This window comes from Camelina sativa, chromosome 8 (assembly GCF_030686135.1).
Source record: "Camelina sativa cultivar CO46 ecotype springtype chromosome 8, ASM3068613v1".
NCBI classification, from domain to species: Eukaryota; Viridiplantae; Streptophyta; class Magnoliopsida; order Brassicales; family Brassicaceae; genus Camelina; species Camelina sativa.
This window is the reverse complement of record NC_141887.1, coordinates 1,008,434-1,026,683: the sequence shown is the minus strand read 5'-3', so window position 1 is coordinate 1,026,683 and position 18,250 is coordinate 1,008,434. Positions and strand designations below refer to the sequence as shown.

The 18,250-nt window shown below is 39.6% G+C and overlaps 3 protein-coding genes across 6 annotated transcripts; 1 reads left to right on the top strand and 2 right to left on the bottom strand.

Moving 5' to 3' along the window:
• Nucleotides 1–144: 144 nt before the first annotated feature.
• On the bottom strand, nt 145–3,882 carry LOC104705439 (alpha-glucosidase). The gene is made up of 6 exons (XM_010421451.2): nt 3,268–3,882; nt 2,440–3,146; nt 2,039–2,269; nt 1,302–1,948; nt 799–1,222; nt 145–712 (listed from the first exon to the last, which is right to left on the bottom strand). Exons 1-6 carry the CDS (start codon nt 3,519–3,521, stop codon nt 243–245), a joined length of 2,733 nt encoding a protein of 910 aa, XP_010419753.1. The 5' UTR covers nt 3,522–3,882; the 3' UTR covers nt 145–242.
• Nucleotides 3,773–7,848, bottom strand: LOC104705438 (clathrin interactor EPSIN 1). Of its 2 annotated transcripts, none has more exons than XM_010421450.3 (11): nt 7,444–7,848; nt 7,276–7,327; nt 6,827–6,906; nt 6,650–6,728; nt 6,479–6,562; nt 6,230–6,375; nt 5,923–6,144; nt 5,578–5,711; nt 5,245–5,435; nt 4,645–5,050; nt 3,773–4,335 (listed from the first exon to the last, which is right to left on the bottom strand). In XM_010421450.3, exons 1-11 carry the CDS (start codon nt 7,482–7,484, stop codon nt 4,097–4,099), a joined length of 1,674 nt encoding a protein of 557 aa, XP_010419752.1. In that variant the 5' UTR covers nt 7,485–7,848; the 3' UTR covers nt 3,773–4,096. The 2 variants fall into 2 exon arrangements, with proteins under 2 accessions (XP_010419752.1, XP_019083775.1); XM_019228230.2 differs by having other exon boundaries at nt 6,827–6,911; nt 7,444–7,714.
• Nucleotides 7,849–9,182: 1,334 nt separating this feature from the next.
• On the top strand, nt 9,183–18,182 carry LOC104705437 (uncharacterized). 3 transcript variants are annotated; one of them, XM_087462031.1, is made up of 23 exons: nt 9,183–10,416; nt 10,884–10,999; nt 11,130–11,338; nt 11,576–11,695; nt 11,889–12,020; nt 12,110–12,235; nt 12,460–12,515; nt 12,615–12,714; nt 12,787–12,904; nt 13,106–13,315; nt 13,627–13,948; nt 14,090–14,183; nt 14,293–14,401; nt 14,686–14,957; nt 15,182–15,309; nt 15,431–15,665; nt 15,774–15,962; nt 16,046–16,332; nt 16,632–16,848; nt 16,957–17,199; nt 17,376–17,464; nt 17,575–17,736; nt 17,850–18,182. In XM_087462031.1, exons 1-22 carry the CDS (start codon nt 9,575–9,577, stop codon nt 17,720–17,722), a joined length of 4,362 nt encoding a protein of 1,453 aa, XP_087318157.1. In that variant the 5' UTR covers nt 9,183–9,574; the 3' UTR covers nt 17,723–17,736; nt 17,850–18,182. The 3 variants fall into 3 exon arrangements, with proteins under 3 accessions (XP_087318157.1, XP_087318158.1, XP_087318159.1); XM_087462033.1 differs by having other exon boundaries at nt 9,252–10,416; nt 10,879–10,999; XM_087462032.1 differs by having other exon boundaries at nt 9,240–10,416; nt 10,879–10,999; nt 17,575–18,182.
• The last annotated feature ends 68 nt before the right edge of the window (nt 18,183–18,250 follow it).

Here is an 18,250-nt window from a genome sequence, read left to right as displayed (position 1 = left end):
TTTGTGGCGATATCAATTGACAAAAAAAATTCAAAGATGGTCATATGGGCTGTGGGCACAGCTATGCTCTAACATGACAACATGTGGTCGATTACAAAAAAAAAAAGGACAAATATCTATAATTCAGGAATTGCATCACATTACTTGAGTGAATTTTAATTTTTTTATTTATCAATATTCTTTACACCTTATTTATTAACCATCCAGAATGTTATCATATGAATATTGGGTATGTTTATTGTTCAAGTCAATTTCAATCTCATCTCGAACTTCTTCCCAACAAGCAACGACAGTTTAGAAACCTCCACACTGAGAAACCTTGGATCATCATCGTCCATAACTGTTTTAATAAGAGAGATTCTCGGACTCCTCAATCTCTCACCTGTCCTAACCTCGTACGTTTTCACGTTCGCTACGTTCTCGAACCCAACAAATTTTACTTTCTCGATGCTCCATTTCATTCTTGACGCGTACTCTGGGTTCACCACTTCTGATCTCAGTACCACGGATTTTCCTGTTACGTAGCACCGGAACTTCACGAGAGTCCAATCACGGTTTCCTCCTCCCCCTCCCATCTGAAGGTTCTCCCCGTCATCGAGAAACAGTTCGCCCGAGATGTTCTCATGCCGGCTGGCTACAACTAGAAGCTGATACGGTGTCTTTCTGGCGTCTCTAGTTGTCATTGCCTCTCCTTGCATTGCCACAATACTACCTATGTGATCACAAAGGTAAATCAAACTCGGTTCAAGCTCAACTCCATTTATCAAAACTGGCTATCAAAGAATAGACTATAATTACCTTCTCGAACATGAACGTTGACGTGATCTGCGGGAGTGTCAAGTCTAACGTGCTTGCCAGAATCTCCACCAACGGCAAATGAATAGTTAAAAAGATCAAACCAGTTTCCAGCAGGGAAATATGCATCGACCGTCACCTTCCCTTGCTCCAGCGCTGGAGAAACCATTATGCTTTTACCGATCAAGAACTGTGAATCGATCCCATATGTGTTAGTGTCTCGAGGAAACGAGAAGAAGAGTGGTCGCGCGATTGGGACGCCGCTAACGTGAGCCTCGTACATCAGTGTGTAGAGATGTGGGAGCAGTCTCATACGGAGGCCGAGAACCTTTCTTGCAGAAGAAGCAACAGAATCCCACAAGTATAGTTCTTGTCTGACGGTATTAAGGTTCGAATGGTCTCTTGCAAAAGGATAAAAAGCTCCAAGCTGATAATCCAAGAGCCAACGTTAGATCATGAACTCAGGAAAAGGTGTACAGATTGTGTCCGAGAAATAATCACTCTACCTGGATCCATCGACGACATAGTTCCTCGGTGGTATCATGTGAGAAACCGCAGATATCAGCTCCAACCATAGGAATCCCAAACAGACCAAAGTTGAGAATTCCAGGGATTGAGTAAGCCAAATCCTCCCATTTTGCAGCATTATCGCCGGTCCAGTGAGCCGTATACTTCCCCGAGCTTACGAACGTGGATCTCGACAAAACAAACGGTCTCTTTCCCGTTACATCCACTAAAGCCTGGTGAGTGGCTTTAGCTTCCAAGAGGCCATACAAGTTATGCGCATTGTATTCACTAACGTTTCCATAATGGATAGATGTTGCTGGTACTGTGTTATTGTTTATCGGCGCTTGGTTCCCGAAATTGTTAATCTTGTAAGGAGGATCATCGAGTGAAGATCCAGGGGATGGAGGTGAAGTTATGAAATTTGATAACTCATTCATGTCAATCCACAAACCATCCAAAGGGAGAATGTCCAGGAAAATCTTGATTTCGTTGCTCCAGAAAGTTGCAGCAGCTGGATTCAGGAAGTCGGGGAAGTATACTTTTCCGGGCCAAACCTTACCAAGATAAGGCTCACCATCTCTCTTTATGAAAACATCTGCTTCCATCCCTCTATTAAACGTCCCGTCAGAGCTGTCCACACCAATACCTACACGTAAACACAATACATTCATCTTCTAAAATCAATTTGTTGAAAGACTCTAGAGAGTAGAGACTATAGATAGTATATGGGTGTTACCAGGATCCAAGATCAGCACGTATTTCTGACCACTCTTGTGAAGTGTATCCACAAATAATTTCATCTTGTCCTCCGGGAAATTTACAGGATCCAAAGTGAAGTCTTTGTGGTTGTCCATGTAATCAATGTCTGTCCACATAACCTCAAGAGGTATTCCAGCTTTTGCATATCCATCAACTACAGATTCGAGCTGTGAAACATTCTTGTAGCCATACCTACATTGGTGGAATCCTTCACAAAATCAAAGCAAACACACACATCTCAATTCACACAAACAAGTAAAATTACCAAATGCTATGGACTAATTAACTTTAAGCAAACAAAACAAGTACTAATCTCATAACGCTATGGACTAACTCTAAGCAAACAAAATGCACACTGCACAGAGCAATGTCTCATACCAAATGACCGGTAAGGCATAGGAGCAGGTCTTCCAATAAGCTCTGTGTACTGATTCATCACCAATTCCGGTGATGGTCCGGCGAACACATAAAGATCAATGATACCTCCGATCACATTGTAAGTAATTCGATGACCTTCATACTTGACATCCATTCCATTGCTGTTCAGCAACAAAACGCCGTGAGTCGTCCCTACTTCGTCATGACCGTTCGATCCTCTTACATCCATGTAAAACGGGTGGGATCCGTAAAGGTTAACATCCGGATTCTCGCTGCCGACGTCGGCGTTCCACAGAGTCATAGTATCGCCGGGAATTAGCCTGAACGATCGCTTCGTGTGCTCTCCGAGACCGTACAAATTCGATCTGTTTGCCGGTAACGCGGAAGATAGTTGAAGGAATTGGTCTTTGAAGATGAAGTAAGTGTTCGGATCTGATTGATCCGGTGATGTGTCGAAGAGGACATCGCCGGAGGAGCGTCGGGTGACTGAGAAACCGAACGGCGTGGTGTTGTGGAGTGTGAAAACTAAGTCCGATGATGGATCTGTTAAGAAACTGTTCTCCGGCGAGTTTCCTCCGTTTACTTCCTCCGTTAAGAAGCGGCGAGGTGAGTGGTTTCCGGCGCGAGGAATAACGGATTTCGGTATCTCCCATCTTTGTTGACTAGAATCTGTGATTCTGATTCTCAATCGCTCACTCGTCTCCAAGCTGCACATATAACACAAATCATTTAAACTTTCCAAAATTATCGGCACATTTAAAATAGCTTTGAAAAACTTGCCAAATTAGATATTGATTAGAGTGAGGGAACTGAGATGATTATAATGACCTGACATGAAGACTAAGTGATTTAACATCTGGTGCGTAAACGGACGACGGTTTGATCAGGTCAAGAGTCGCCGTCAAAAGCTTCTGGTTGGAGTCAACGGCCACTGATCTGACGACGTAGCCGTATCCAACAACTGTGGCTTCTTCTCCTTCTAGTAACACTTGTGAGCTTCCATGTGATGGTGAAGCTAAGCTCGAGGAGAAGAAGACGACAACGACGAAGACGATATTGGGAAACCAGTGAAGAGATGACATTTTAGTTTTCGTGTTGGACTAGTTTTTTTTTTTAATTTTTTCTTTCAATTATTCTTTGTAGATAAGATTAATCTTATTTTTTTATATTTTATAAGATTAATCTTATACTTTTTTTTTTGACAAAAAAAAAAAAAAAAATTATAAGTCATTCGTGCGCTGTGAACCAAATTGTGTAAGATAAGATAAGTCTAAACATAATCAATCATTAAGACATGAACTTTGGTCAATGTGAATGTGATACACAGTTTCTCTTTTGACACACGATAAAGAAAATCTTTGTAGAGTCGGACAAGATATTCTGATACATATACTTTGTATGAACAAAACAAAACTTAAAACCAATAATAATAACTCTCTTGTCAAAAACCATAGACAATTCTTCTCTCTCATTTAAACCAAAAGTAAATGCCACAACAACAATGGCACATCAGCCACCGACTAGATTGTCTCATGAATGAAGTGCAAGGAAAAACAAGCCCATTAATTAAAAATTACTTAGATTTCCAATATTGAATGTAGGACTCAAACCTGATATGTCTTTTCCGTCTGAAAACGAAAATCCCAAGACAAATTCACTACTTGAAACCTCCAGATTGGTAGTTTTGGTTACTGTTGAGGCTGGAGAAGAAGTCATCTGAGATTTCAGGTGCTTGTTGTTGCTGCTGCTGCTGTGCACTGTATAGACCAGTTTTACCGAGCCCGGAACCTGCACCCATGGACCAGCCTGAGTAGTACGAAGCAGCAGATGCTTTGTTACCTTCATCATTGCTCAGACCACCCACAACGCCCACATCAGCTAGAGAAGCTGTTTTGGCTGATTACAGGGAAAATCAAATAGTCAGGACTGAGATCAGACTTAGAATAGTAAACCCCAACAATTTATGTCTTGACACAATGCAAAGTCAAGCTACATGTGTTGGAACTCTATGTGAGCCAAGAATTTTGACTGCTAGTAGAATGAACTATTCGGCAATTAGTTGGAATGTAATTGACCAACTATACCTTATGAGTTTGATCTGCATCTAATGAGAAAACAAACTAATTTTTTTTAATAGTTCACTACCATATACTAGTCCATAGCACATGATAGAGATCTTTATGAAAGGGGAAGTTTTTGACTTACGAGCAGTTATATTAAGATCAATCAGGCCACGGCTCAGAGAATCTGCCCAAATTCCAGATTTCACTTGAAAAGGATCTTTCTTTTGCAAGTGCTGTGGCTTCGAGTCTGCCAAAGACACCGGACTTGTAGTGTTTGTTGCACTCCCATGTACATTTGGAGCCTCTGGACCTGTAGAGACAGAAGCCGAGTGGGAAGTGAAGGCACCAAAAGGATCAGAACCATCAAAATTATCCATTGGAACTGCAGCGAATGGGTCAACAATATTCGGAGTGGTCATAGACTCAGGTTTAGAAATCTTGGCTTCTGGGCGTGCAACTGATTCAGGAGATGCAAAAAGATCAACCGTCGGAGGAGCTGAAGAAACTGTGATAGAAGGTTCGGACGCAGAGAAAAGATCAACTTCTTTCTGTAGAAATAGACATGCGGAACCATATCAGTCTACAAATCAACAGCACAATTCATTGTGACGCGTAATAACTTCAACAACAAAAATTGGATGTGTTTGTCAAGCAGCGCAGAATTGAATCAGATAAAACATTTATAAGGAAAATTTCCATTTTTTAAAGCCGTATACTAGCTTAGATGGAAGAAGTCACCCACCTGTGGCTGTGACCCAAATTCTGTTCCCTGAGCCGAGGCTGATACAAAAGCTGCATCAGCAAACAAGTCCGCCTCTTGAAATTTCTCGTTGTTGTTGGTAGAAGATGTTTCTGTTGGCCCAGAATCCAAGAGGTCACCAATCAGATCTCCTCCAAAAAGGTCTACTTGGTTGGCATTGCCTGTGGATGGCTCTGCCAAAAAGAAAGCCATACAGGTAAGACATGACGTTTGTCTATCATATATACACCTTGTGTGTTATAACTTATCAAATTAACTATTTGTCCAATAAATGATAACAATCTTAAAACTCAGCAGTCGTAGATAAAAACATACTATTGCTTGAAGTTCCACGTGGATCAAAATCATCGAAATCATCATCGTTGTTTGAAGGAGCTGCAGACACATGTGAACTATATTTGGCGGAGTCGGGTGACTTTTTCCCACTGGATTGATTGTCATGGTCCGTGCTGCACATTCAGAATTGAATTTGACTGAGCAAAAATGCAAAATTAAGTTACTCTAAATCAGAATAAACGCACACAAAGTCGTAGACAAAAACAGAAACAAGATACTAAAAGCAAAGAAGCAGCCTCATCTGGGAAATAAACTACCAAAGTGAAATATATTCAAAATCCGTAATGAATATGACATCAGAAATGAATAGGGTTGACATAAAACCTGCCATAGCGTGAAAAACTCTTCTTCGAAATAAAGCCTTGGTCGTCACTTTTAACACCGCGTCTTGACTTCTGAAAAGACTCGTAGTCATTCTTGTCATCTCTGGAATCCCTATCCTTGTAGCTATCATAATTGCTTGAACCACTTTGAAAATTACCACCAAACGAAGCTGAAGCTGAACCAGATTTATATGTTATCCCCGTGGATGAGAGGCCAACATACCTGATTGGAGGCAGCAAAATCCAATCAGGGCAAAGTGTAAAGAAGAACGGGCAAACCGATTATTACCAGTTGTATAAAAACTAACTTGTTACGATTTGCTATTGCTTTGTCTCTGATTTCTGAGATTTTCTCTTTGTTGTTCAAGAGAGCGACTATGTTTTCTGCCTTCTTTCTCACGTTGATCCCCACATCTTTTCCATTTGGTTCAACATACTCAAAACTCGTGAGTGACTACATGGATGACAAATAACAAAACAAATATCATGTCAATCGAAAAACCACAATATCCACCACGAGAGAACCACATATCAGTGTGTAAGAGAAAGATACTGACAGATATTTGGTAAGTATGCTCAATAATCTCATCAACCGCTCGCTCTGATCCATTTGAAATCAGATAATCGATGACAGCCAAAGCCTGGTAGACAAACAACCTCAGGTTAAACTAAAAGTATAAACTGTAAACTTCCGAATACAGCAGGAACACATCAAGAAGATTTCTCACCTTGTAGACATATCGCCAATCTTTTCCTGTCTCAGATAGTCTAGTCCACAAAACACTCATAACCATCTGGCACTCCGAGCTAAACATATTTCAAACACACATGTTAAGCAACATAAAATCAAAGTTCCTTTCAAGTAGAATAATCACACCATGAAAGAAAAGGAAGCCAGAGATTACAATTTCTTAGTGGCCTGTGCTATCTCTGCCAATGCAGTACCATGAGGACCCCAAGGCTCATTATCTGTAGCATCCAATACCTGTACTAAACATAGCCATCTAATAAATTACAAATTATCACAGAACTGGAGATGATCAAAGTGAAATTGAAGATGTGATCAGACTGAGAAATCCAGGAAACTAAGATACTACACATTGCCGCCAGCTTAAACCTTACAAAACTAATCGAATATAAACATCAACGCTCAAGCTTAACTTGTATATTCATTGAATAAGAACTCGAGATTTCTAAGTCCTAAAGGTGGATCTAATCTCAGATACAGCATCCAAACACAGAAACATACGAATCGAGCTCAGCTGTTCAGGATTAGCAACTCTTTTCTTCGTAGATAAAGCATAAGTTCTAAATCATTTTTGCAGATATAGAGATACGAATCAAATGAATTCACCTTTTGCTCCATCTCAGGGACCTTCAAAACTTTCAGATTCACCTCCCTCTTGCTGCAATTGAAAATTTAATCGAGATCAATCGAAAGAAAAAACACAAAACCAAAAAAAGATCTACGGATTTGGATCGAAATCGAAGACGAATAGATAGATGAAACCGCAAAACCCACATCTCTCGAACCGTTTGATCGAAGACCTTCATGAAATCCATTTTTGAATTGGCGAAAATGCTATGAACAGAGGAAACGAAAACTGGCAAAATTTGGGTGCAAGGATAAGTGTAGATCTGATCAGGGATGCCTCCTCCGTCTTTATTTTATGAGTTTTTTTTTTTTTCCTTTTTTCCTTTTTTTTTTTTTCCTAAAGGAAAAGCAACAACAACAACAACAAAAGTAGCACCTAAAAACCGATTTTTCGCGTCATTTTTTTAAAAGGGCGTGTGAATATTTTGGGTAACTCTCTCGAGCTTTCCGTAGCTGATCCGCGTAATCCGAAACTCGTGGCCGTGTGGGTGGTTTCAGTTACCCGTTTGGATCATCATTATTGATTTGTTAATAATTCGTTCTGGTAAGAATAGTAAGAATACTGGTCGCATATGCTTAAAAGATCAAATAATCGCATATGATTTTTGGGTAACTCGAGCAATTGTTTTTTTGGGTCATTTTAAAGATCCATATTAACCGCCACTTATTGATATCATAGTAAGACAGTATAACAACCTCTAATCTCTCATTTCATAAACGAAGGAGTTGATTGGTTAGGAATGTGATTGGTTATGATTTATGAAGATGTAATATTATTCTTTTGAGTTTTAACTATGATCGATTCTTTTGCTTGCTTTGCGTGTTTGATTTCTTTGAAGCTGTTTCACCATATTGAGTTCATGTAGCTATATATATTGAATCTAGTTTTTTCTTTTCATTATATTTATACAACGATCGCTAACACATGTTATTTTTTTGGTTAGTGTTTAAGTTGTTTAACTCAACATTGCAAACGCAAAATTCAAATAAGATTAGATAATGACATTTCTCTTAACTAAAATATAGCACTTGTAGTATTATTGAAGAAGTCGGCGTGATGAAATCATATGCGTAGGTCATATGTAAGTCAAATTGCATTTGTTTATAAATCTATAACCAACCAAATAAACCATATAATATCAAACTACATCACGTATACCACTAATTTAAATTGGTCTCTTGGTTGACCATGCACTAATCCTCCTACTTGAAACATTTAGTGTCCCCAAACCATATCCCATGTAATAATATCATATCCTCGTCACACCAATACTTGTCATTTTGCTGACGCACGAATTAAATAAAAGATACCATTTTCCATTTTGCATTTCAACCAATGGGGATTGTAATCCCCCGAACGTAAAAATCGAAGTGATTGGAAGATTGGTTTGATGGATTAAAGAAAGTGTTGATAAATGCTGCAAGTTTTCTATTGGCCCAGCCAGATTTGTTAAAATTTTGTTTTTACTTCGCATTCTCTGTTTTTTTTTTCCAAAAACAAACACTCTCACACGCTCAAAACCTCGGCGCGTCTTTATCAATCTCCTTCAGGAAACAGGGCCCATCAAAGCCCAATTCCAAACACCTTTCAATGTCCAAACGTAATTCCCTGACGGTTTACAATTTTAAAATTTAAAAACCAAGTCGTCATTAATTAACCTCTTAACAGCAAATCGAGTAATTAAACGTAACACGACACGTGTCGTAATATAATTCGATTACAAATTAAATTCCAGATACCGCTGACACATCCAGTCCATGTGAACCACGACGCACAATAGCATTACCTTTTTGGAGCAACCTAAAGAATGACGTGGCGTAATCTGATTAGTAAAGATCAAGCTGATTACGGTGAAGTCGCACGCACCGGATCGTAACTACTCTCCGTTCCAACCTGTGTTTCTTTCTTCTTGGAAGCTCCCCCCCCATCCTCCCTCTCTTTCTCCCTCCTCCGAGAAAGGAAAAAGCACCACTTCTCTCTCTCTAAGATCCCACCATTTTCGCTGAAGGTTTATGCGCTTTCCCTTCTTCATATCTTCCTCTTCAACAAGGCGACTTAATACGTATACATGCATATGTTGATGTGTGCATAAGTGTTGTGTGTTGGAAGGTAGAAGAGAAGGGTTATTTTGAGAATTTGGGTCTTTGGGTTTTTTTTTTTTTTTTTTTTTTTGCTTTTCCCTTCAGTTTCTTCAACCTCTATTGCTCAATGACCCGAATTGGGGTCGAATCGAAAACCTTACTAGACTTCGTCTGTGATGACTCTTGATACTAGTGGATGGCTCGATTTCATTCTCAATTCGTCTTCTTCTTGGTCCTTGTTGCGGTTTTTGCCGTAAACCCTAGTTCAAGCTATCGATTCACCATTGTGGAACCGAATTCGGGTTCTGATTCGGATTTGAACTCGGATTTAGAGTCGTTGCTTTTCCATCAGGATTACTCTCCGCCTGCTCCGCCACCGCCACCACCGCACGGACCGTCGGTATCTTGTAGCGAGGATCTCGGCGGCGTTGGGTTTTTGGATACTACTTGTAAGATTGTCGCCGATTTCAACCTTACGCACGATGTGTATATAGCTGGGAAGGGTAATTTTATCATCCTGCCTGGTGTTAAGTTTCATTGCCCGATCCCTGGTTGCTCTATAGCTATCAATGTTTCTGGTAACTTCTCTTTGGGTGCGGAATCTACAATTGTCGCGGGGACATTGGAGCTTGCAGCTGGTAATGCTAGCTTTGCTAACGGGTCGGCTGTGAACACCACGGGATTAGCTGGGAACCCTCCTCCACAGACTAGTGGGACGCCGCAGGGGATTGATGGTGCTGGTGGTGGACATGGTGGTAGAGGCGCTTGCTGTTTGACTGACACTAAGAAGCTTCCTGAAGATGTGTGGGGAGGTGATGCATACTCGTGGTCCACTCTGCAGATGCCGTGGAGCTATGGTAGTAAAGGAGGGTCAACGAGCAAAGAGATTGATTATGGAGGAGGAGGAGGTGGGAAAGTGAAAATGGATATTCTTCAGTTTCTGGATGTTAACGGAAGCTTTTTGGCAAATGGAGCTTATGGAGGAGCCAAAGGCGGTGGTGGGGCTGGTGGCAGCATCTACATCAAGGCATACAAGATGTAATGAACTTTCGTTTCTATGCTCTCTTTTACTAGCTGTTTGATTTGGTTAAAGGCATATATTTTGAATCTTTCTAGTCAGCTGAGAAGGCAAACTTTGCAATACTTGTTTGGTCCTGATTGTTTCTCACGATCATAATCTTACCTAAGGGCAAGTCGAGTTTTGAGAAATGAAACACAATTGCACTTTCTTTTCATGGTAAAATTCTCTAGAATTGTGCTTATGAGTTTCTGTTTTCAGTTGAAATATTTGGTTTAGTATTGATCTTATTTATGACATTACTTTTGAAAGATTTTAGATTTTGCTCATAATTCTCCGAGATCTGTTGTTTGCTGTTGTATGGTACACATGAAAAAAATCATTTTCTTTGCTTATTTTAAAGGGTGGTAGTGATTTTGTATTCTTAGATTCTTGATAAATTAATCTAAGCTAGTCATCCTCTGCTTTGCTGTTCTTTGAAGTGCAGGACTGGAATTGGACTGATCAGTGCATGTGGTGGGAGTGGTTATGGTGGTGGGGGTGGTGGAAGAGTATCTGTCGATATTTTTAGCAGGCATGATGACCCAAAGATCTTTGTGCATGGTTAGATTCTTTACATCTGCACATTTTATCTCCTTGACAATTTTTGTTTTTGTTTTGAGCCACTATATCCAATACGTACTTGCCTAACATCTTCAACCATGTGAACTGATCTTATTCTTCCTAAACACAGGCGGATACAGTATCGGTTGTCCAGATAACTCAGGCGCTGCTGGGACGCTATATGATGCTGTTCCCCGAAGCCTTTTCGTTAGTAACTATAATATGACGACAGACACTTATACGCTTCTCTTAGAATTTCCCTTCCAGCCACTTTGGACCAATGTTTATATTCAGGATAAAGCACGAGCAACTTGTCCTCTGTTATGGAGTCGTGTCCAGGTATGTCGAAAATAATTTCCACTACATGTGTTTTGTAGACTAATTGATTTATCACCTTGCAATGTTTATGTTACCAGAATTTGTGATCTTATTTACAACGCTTTCTTTCTTTTTTTCTGCCACTAGAGTATAGTTTCTGTCTCCTCTATATACGTTTTTTAAAAGTAAATATCCTGTTTTCAGCCTATTATCTTGCAAAATTGAAGACGTATTACTCAAACAGAACTCAATATGTAGGTTCAAGGACAAATTAGTTTACTGTGCGGTGGTGTTTTGAGCTTCGGATTAGCTCATTATGGTACATCAGTATTTGAGTTATTGGCGGAAGAACTCTTAATGAGTGATTCTACTATCAAGGTGATTCTTATCCTGATTCTCCATCTTTTTTGGCAATGGTGCATCAGCATTGTATCTGTCTATGCCAGATATGGTATTTCTTTCTGTTGCTAATATCTGCTTGATTCTTGGTTTATCTGGCCTTTTGTCATACTATTTTGGTATTCATGTGAATTACTTTTTCATCATGTTTATGTTTATTGGTATGTACCAGGTTTATGGGGCATTAAGGATGACTGTCAAGATGTTCTTGATGTGGAATTCAGAATTGCATATAGATGGAGGAGGAGGAGATACAAGTGTTTCCACTTCCATACTTGAGGCTAGCAATTTATTCGTTCTTAGGGTACTCACAAATTTATGTCATTGTTTTTCTTTTTCAAGTAATTTGTGACATACGGATGTATCTAATTTGTTTTTGTGACCTAAATATAGGGATCATCTGTCATTCGGTCAAATGCAAATCTTGGAGTCCATGGACAAGGTTTCTTGAATCTAACTGGACCAGGGGATTCGATTGAAGCACAACGGCTTGTTTTGTCTCTGTTTTACCGGATATATGTAAGTCCGTGTGTTAGTTTGGTAACAATCCTGCATTGGATTAGATCCTGTGTTTTGTGCAGAATCAAAAATAGTGTGTATTAGCTCTGAAAATGTGATAATTATAGGCATAATTTGATAACCGGTCTCCTTCAAAGGCCATATTGGCTTTGAAATAACAGATATAGAAAGGTACTTGATTTGGCCATGTATGAGTTAATGATATCTTTCCCTTGCAATTGAAGGTTGGGCCTGGGTCTATTTTGCGTGCTCCTCTACAGAATGCGTCTCGAGATGCTGTGTGAGTTTGAAGGAAAAAACCATATATATGCGTAGTTTGATTGCAATATTCTTTGGATATGTAAACAGCTAACGATATTTGAACTCACATCCTTTGCAGTACACCAAAGCTCTATTGTGAACGGCAAGATTGCCCTTATGAACTACTGAATCCTCCAGAGGATTGCAATGTCAATTCGTCTCTGTCCTTTACCCTACAGGTATTTCTACCTTTCTTTAACTAGTGTTGTATGCTCTTGCGTGATAAGTCTGATAATATTCTTTCTTTCTAGATATGCCGAGTTGAGGATATTCTCGTCGAAGGTTTCATTAAAGGATCAGTAGTTCATTTCCACCGAGCAAAAACTGTAACCCTTCAACCCTCTGGGGAGATTAGTGCCAGTGGAATGGGTAACAATAACTATATATTTTTGGATTTTCTTTTGATCACGCATCCTACTTCTTCCACATTTCGTATGGGCATGTCCTTGGCTTACTCCCCCATTATACGATTTAAGGTGCTACCTCCGTATAGGGAGAAAGAAGATATGATCCTACGTTCTTTTAATATGTTTTCATAACAACATACATATGGTTAAATGTGTTTCACAGGTTGTAGAGGTGGCGCAGGTGAAGGTAAATTGCTTGGAAATGGCATTGGCAGTGGTGGTGGGCATGGTGGTAAAGGAGGGCGTGTATGTTACAATAACAGCTGTGTTGAAGGTGGAATTACATATGGGAATGCAAATCTCCCTTGTGAGCTTGGCAGTGGAAGTGGTGACTATAGCCCTGGTTACTCATCGGCTGGTGGTGGTATTGTAGGTATGAAACGTCCGATATTTTGATTGATTCTGTACCATTAGACTTAAGAGATTAGGTTGTGTCATCGTATGACTTGATGCCAATGTCTGATGTAAGACTATTGACTATATTTGTTCCATGTGTCAAATATTTGGCAAATTATATTTTGTTATTTTGTTACAAGTTTATGATTCGTAGCCCGTTTACATTGTAGAAGCTTGTAATCATTTAGGCCATACACTACCGTGCTTACATGTGGTTGCCGTGAGAGCTTATTGCTTTCAAGATGACACCTTTTAACCTGTTCTTTCTTTTCCTTTGATTCTGGTCAGTTATTGGTTCAATGGAGCAACCTCTATCTGGTTTATCACTTAAAGGCTCTATTAAGGTTGATGGAGAAAGTGTCAAACGTTTAAGTAGAGATGAAAACGGTTCTATTCTAGCACCTGGGGGTGGCTCTGGTGGAACAGTCCTTTTGTTCCTGCGTTATCTTATGCTAGGAGAGTCGTCTCTTCTCTCAAGTGGTGGTGGGTCTGGCAGTCCTGCTGGTGGTGGCGGCGGTGGAGGTGGGAGGATTCATTTTCATTGGTCAAACATTCCCACTGGAGACATATACCAGCCAATTGCTAGTGTAAAAGGAATAATTCATGCACGGTATGTCCTCTATATACCTCTGCATTTCCCATTATCATTAATTTGTGTTGCCTGTCATTTACTGCATTTCCAATGTCTATGTTATTTTGGATATCGTTTTCCAGCCTATCGCATTTACAGTTTTTTTTATTGTAATCGTAGAGGGGGAGCGGCAGTAAATGATGGGTTTTTTGGCAAAAATGGCACAATAACTGGGACGGATTGTCCGAAGGGACTCCATGGTATATTTTGTAAGGTTCGGAAAAAAACAGTTTACCCCTTATACTTTTGTTCCCTTATCACAGTTGAATTTCTACTGTAGTTTTCGAAGCTTATTGTATTCACAATTGTATTCTTTTCTTCAGGAATGCCCATCTGGTACATTCAAGAATATTACTGGATCTGACTCTTCTCTTTGTCGTCCTTGTCCCGTTGACGAGCTTCCAACTCGTGCTGTCTACGTCCCAGTTCGAGGTATAAATAGCATCCACTTTTATCTTCAGCTCTCGTCTATTACATATGCACTATAACTTTTTTCCTAACTTTCAGTGACAAGTTTTGTTTTCCGTTCAAACTACCAAGCATAAATTGTTTTCTATTCATTTTTCCACGATCATGAATCATTCAACTACTAAGTCTGTAGATATAACTGTGGTTGAAAATTTCAATTGGGCTATGGTTTTTAGTATTATTACCTGTATAAACTGATGCTGGAAATGCTCATGTCTCAACTATAAACCTTGGAATTTCATATACAGGTGGTGTTTCTGAGACACCATGTCCATATCGATGCGTATCGGAAAGATATCACATGCCACACTGTTACACCGCGCTTGAGGAGTTAATTTACACATTTGGTGGGCCTTGGTTGTTTGGTCTCCTTCTGATGGGTCTCCTCATCCTCTTAGCACTTGTACTTAGTGTTGCACGAATGAAATTTGTTGGAGTTGATGATCTACCTGGCCCAGCTCCCACGCAGCATGGCTCTCAGATAGATCATTCCTTCCCTTTCCTGGAATCACTAAATGAGGTTAGATGATTTTCTTTGTATAAACATTAGACCGAAAAGCTGTTTGTATGTCTTACTTTATGTGTTCATCTATATAAGCAAATAAAGAATGATTTTAGTATTCGCTGATGTTTTACTCCAGATGCAAGTAATGTTTATCCAGCAGACATGATAGAGCAAAATAACCCGCCAAACGCTCCTTATACTAGTGTTGTGCTGCTGTTTATAATGTTATTCTTTGGCAGGTGTTGGAAACAAATAGAGCAGAGCAATCTCAGAGTCATGTGCATAGAATGTATTTTATGGGTCCTAATACATTCAGTGAGCCATGGCATCTCTCGCACATCCCCCCGGAGGAGATAAAAGAGATAGTGTTAGTTGTTTCTCTTTTTATTATCAAGCTGATTTAGAATTGTTTCTTATTGTTTTGTCTATAGATTGTTAATTATTGGCCTTGGCTCTGAAATATTCTTTTTTGGTTTTGGGTTCTTTAGATATGAGGCTGCATTTAACACATTTGTCGACGAAATCAACTCTATAGCTGCTTATCAATGGTGGGAAGGTGCAATATATAGTATTCTGTCAGTAGTTGCATATCCGCTTGCATGGTCATGGCAGCAATGGCGGCGGAAGATGAAGTTGCAAAAATTGCGTGAGTTCGTACGTTCAGAATATGACCATTCCTGTTTACGCTCCTGTCGCTCCCGAGCTTTATACGAGGGTTTGAAGGTAATGTCTTGATGATTTAGTTGATCCCATAATTACTTAACATCTGATTCCCTTTACAAGGTTTTTTTTTAAAAGCTTTAATGGAATATATATATTTTTTAAATATAGGTCGCTGCAACCTCCGATTTGATGCTTGCGTATCTGGATTTCTTTCTTGGTGGGGATGAAAAAAGGACGGACCTTCCACCTCGGCTTCACCAAAGGTTTCCGATGCCCATATTGTTTGGTGGTGATGGCAGTTACATGGCTCCTTTCTCACTTCAAAATGACAACATTCTTACCAGTCTGATGGGTCAGGTTAGTACTTTAGGTGACGTGAAGCAGTTTTAGCAGTTATGTTAAAGGTTTATTGATTATCTGTCATTGTTTTACATTCCCAGCTTGTCCCACCCACTACTTGGTACAGACTGGTGGCTGGTGTAAATGCTCAATTACGCCTTGTTCGCCGTGGGCGTCTGAGATCAACTTTTCATTCTGTTTTGAGATGGTTAGAAACTCATGCTAATCCCGCTCTGGAGCCACATTGCATACGGGTTGATCTGGCCTGGTTCCAGACTACAGCTTGCGGTTACTGCCAATATGGCCTCCTGATTCATACTCTTGAGGATTGTGAACCAACATCACCTCAGTGTGTCAGTGAATCAGCATGGACTGAAATCCAACCACGGTAAATGAAAATGTGAAATTGCATCCAATCTATCTTTCTTTTGTATCATAGGGTGGTCCATTCATGGTGAAAAGTAATCGCCACGATACTGTTCTTTCTTTTACAATGTTGTATTGTTTTAACTTTAATATAAAATATGAACTGAGAAATCTAGATAAACAAGATGACCACTATTCTTTCTGTTGATCACTTTAGAATTTTAAGATTTCTTTTGTGATGTCACAGTTTAGCATGTTTTCGTTGTGCACTTCGTATCTAGTTATGCGGAATTTTGATGTCTTACTTTTTTTAACTTATAGGTACGGCGTGCATGCAAATAAAGAAAACTCTCCAGCACATTTAAGAGAGAGTATGCTCTTCAACCAGACCAACATAAACACTGAAGATTATACAACACGAAGAAAGAACTATGGAGGGATAATCGACCTTGACAGCTTACCGAGTCTGAAAGAGAAGAGAGATATGTTTTTCCTTCTCTCTTTCTTAGTTCACAACACTAAACCAGTGGGCCACCAGGTACTTGTCAATCAAATCCTTATGGTATGGATGTAAATAAATGCTGTGACGTCCAACTTTTCTAGAATTTTAATGTCTCTTTCCTCGATTATCTTTGTGATATTGCAGGATATGGTTGGCTTAGTTATCTCGATGTTACTTTTAGGAGATTTTAGTTTAGTCTTGCTCACACTGCTCCAGCTGTATTCGATTTCTTTGCTGGATGTACTTTTGGCTTTGTTTATATTACCTCTCGGCTTGCTTCTGCCATTCCCTGCTGGGATTAATGCCTTATTCAGCCATGGACCCAGGCGTTCTGCTGGCTTAGCACGTGTTTACGCTTTGTGGAACTTCATCTCCTTAGTCAATGTGGTAAGTTTTCATTGTTGACAACCTGCTTTGTGGAGAAATGCAATATGACATTAGTGGTTCATTTTACATGAGGATGAATATGTTTGTTATATCTGTGGACATTATGGGTGTTGATTCTTTAGACATGCGGACATGAGATATCTCACGTTATCTGACGAATTTTGGTTTTGTGACAGTTTGTTGCTTTCCTATGCGGATATGTTCATTATAACACTGAATCATCAGCTAGCAAGAAAACTCCTTTTCAGCCATGGAATATAAACATGTGAGTTTTACTACTTATGCAAAGTAATACTTGAAAAGAGTCGCTCTCTCTATATTCTTATCTTTTGGTCTATTGGGTTTCTGATGTTTGAGCGGTTTTGGGGGATGCAGGGGTGAAAGTGAATGGTGGATATTCCCAGCAGGATTGGTCGTGTGTAAGATAATGCAATCGCAGCTCATAAATCGACATGTAGCAAACCTGGAGATACAAGACCGCTCATTGTATAGTAAGGATTATGAGCTTTTTTGGCAGTCGTGACAAAGTCTCGTCAGGTAATTTTCCTCAGAACAACTAAAAACAGTCCTGCCCCAGTTTGGAGTGGGGATTTCAGTTTGTTTTTTGTTTTGTTTTGTCTGTTTCTCTTCTTGTAATTCTATTACTCCAGGTGAATAGAATTAGGGTACAAAAGAGAAGGAACTCTGATTGTTAAGGGAAAGAGTAAAGAAAAAGAAAACAAGTTTATTTGAGGGATATAATTAGGGACAAAACTTTGTAATCTAATGATCCTGGTTGGGTTCCTTGGGGTCTCGGTTTTTGTTTTGGTTTTGAGTGGATGGTCGTGTTGGTGATTGGTGAAGATCCTCCTAAGGGTTGTATGTAAATAAGTGAGAAACCAAATGATCTATCTACTCGAGGCTGTGCTTATTATATCTGCCTCAGTACACTTGAGTTGTTTTTATTTTGGTGTATATTGACAAGAAATGGATTTAGTTCTTCATTTGGTGTGTGCAGTAGTTGTACTTTATTAAGGATTAATCAGAATGATCAAAATCAGTGAAAAGTTTA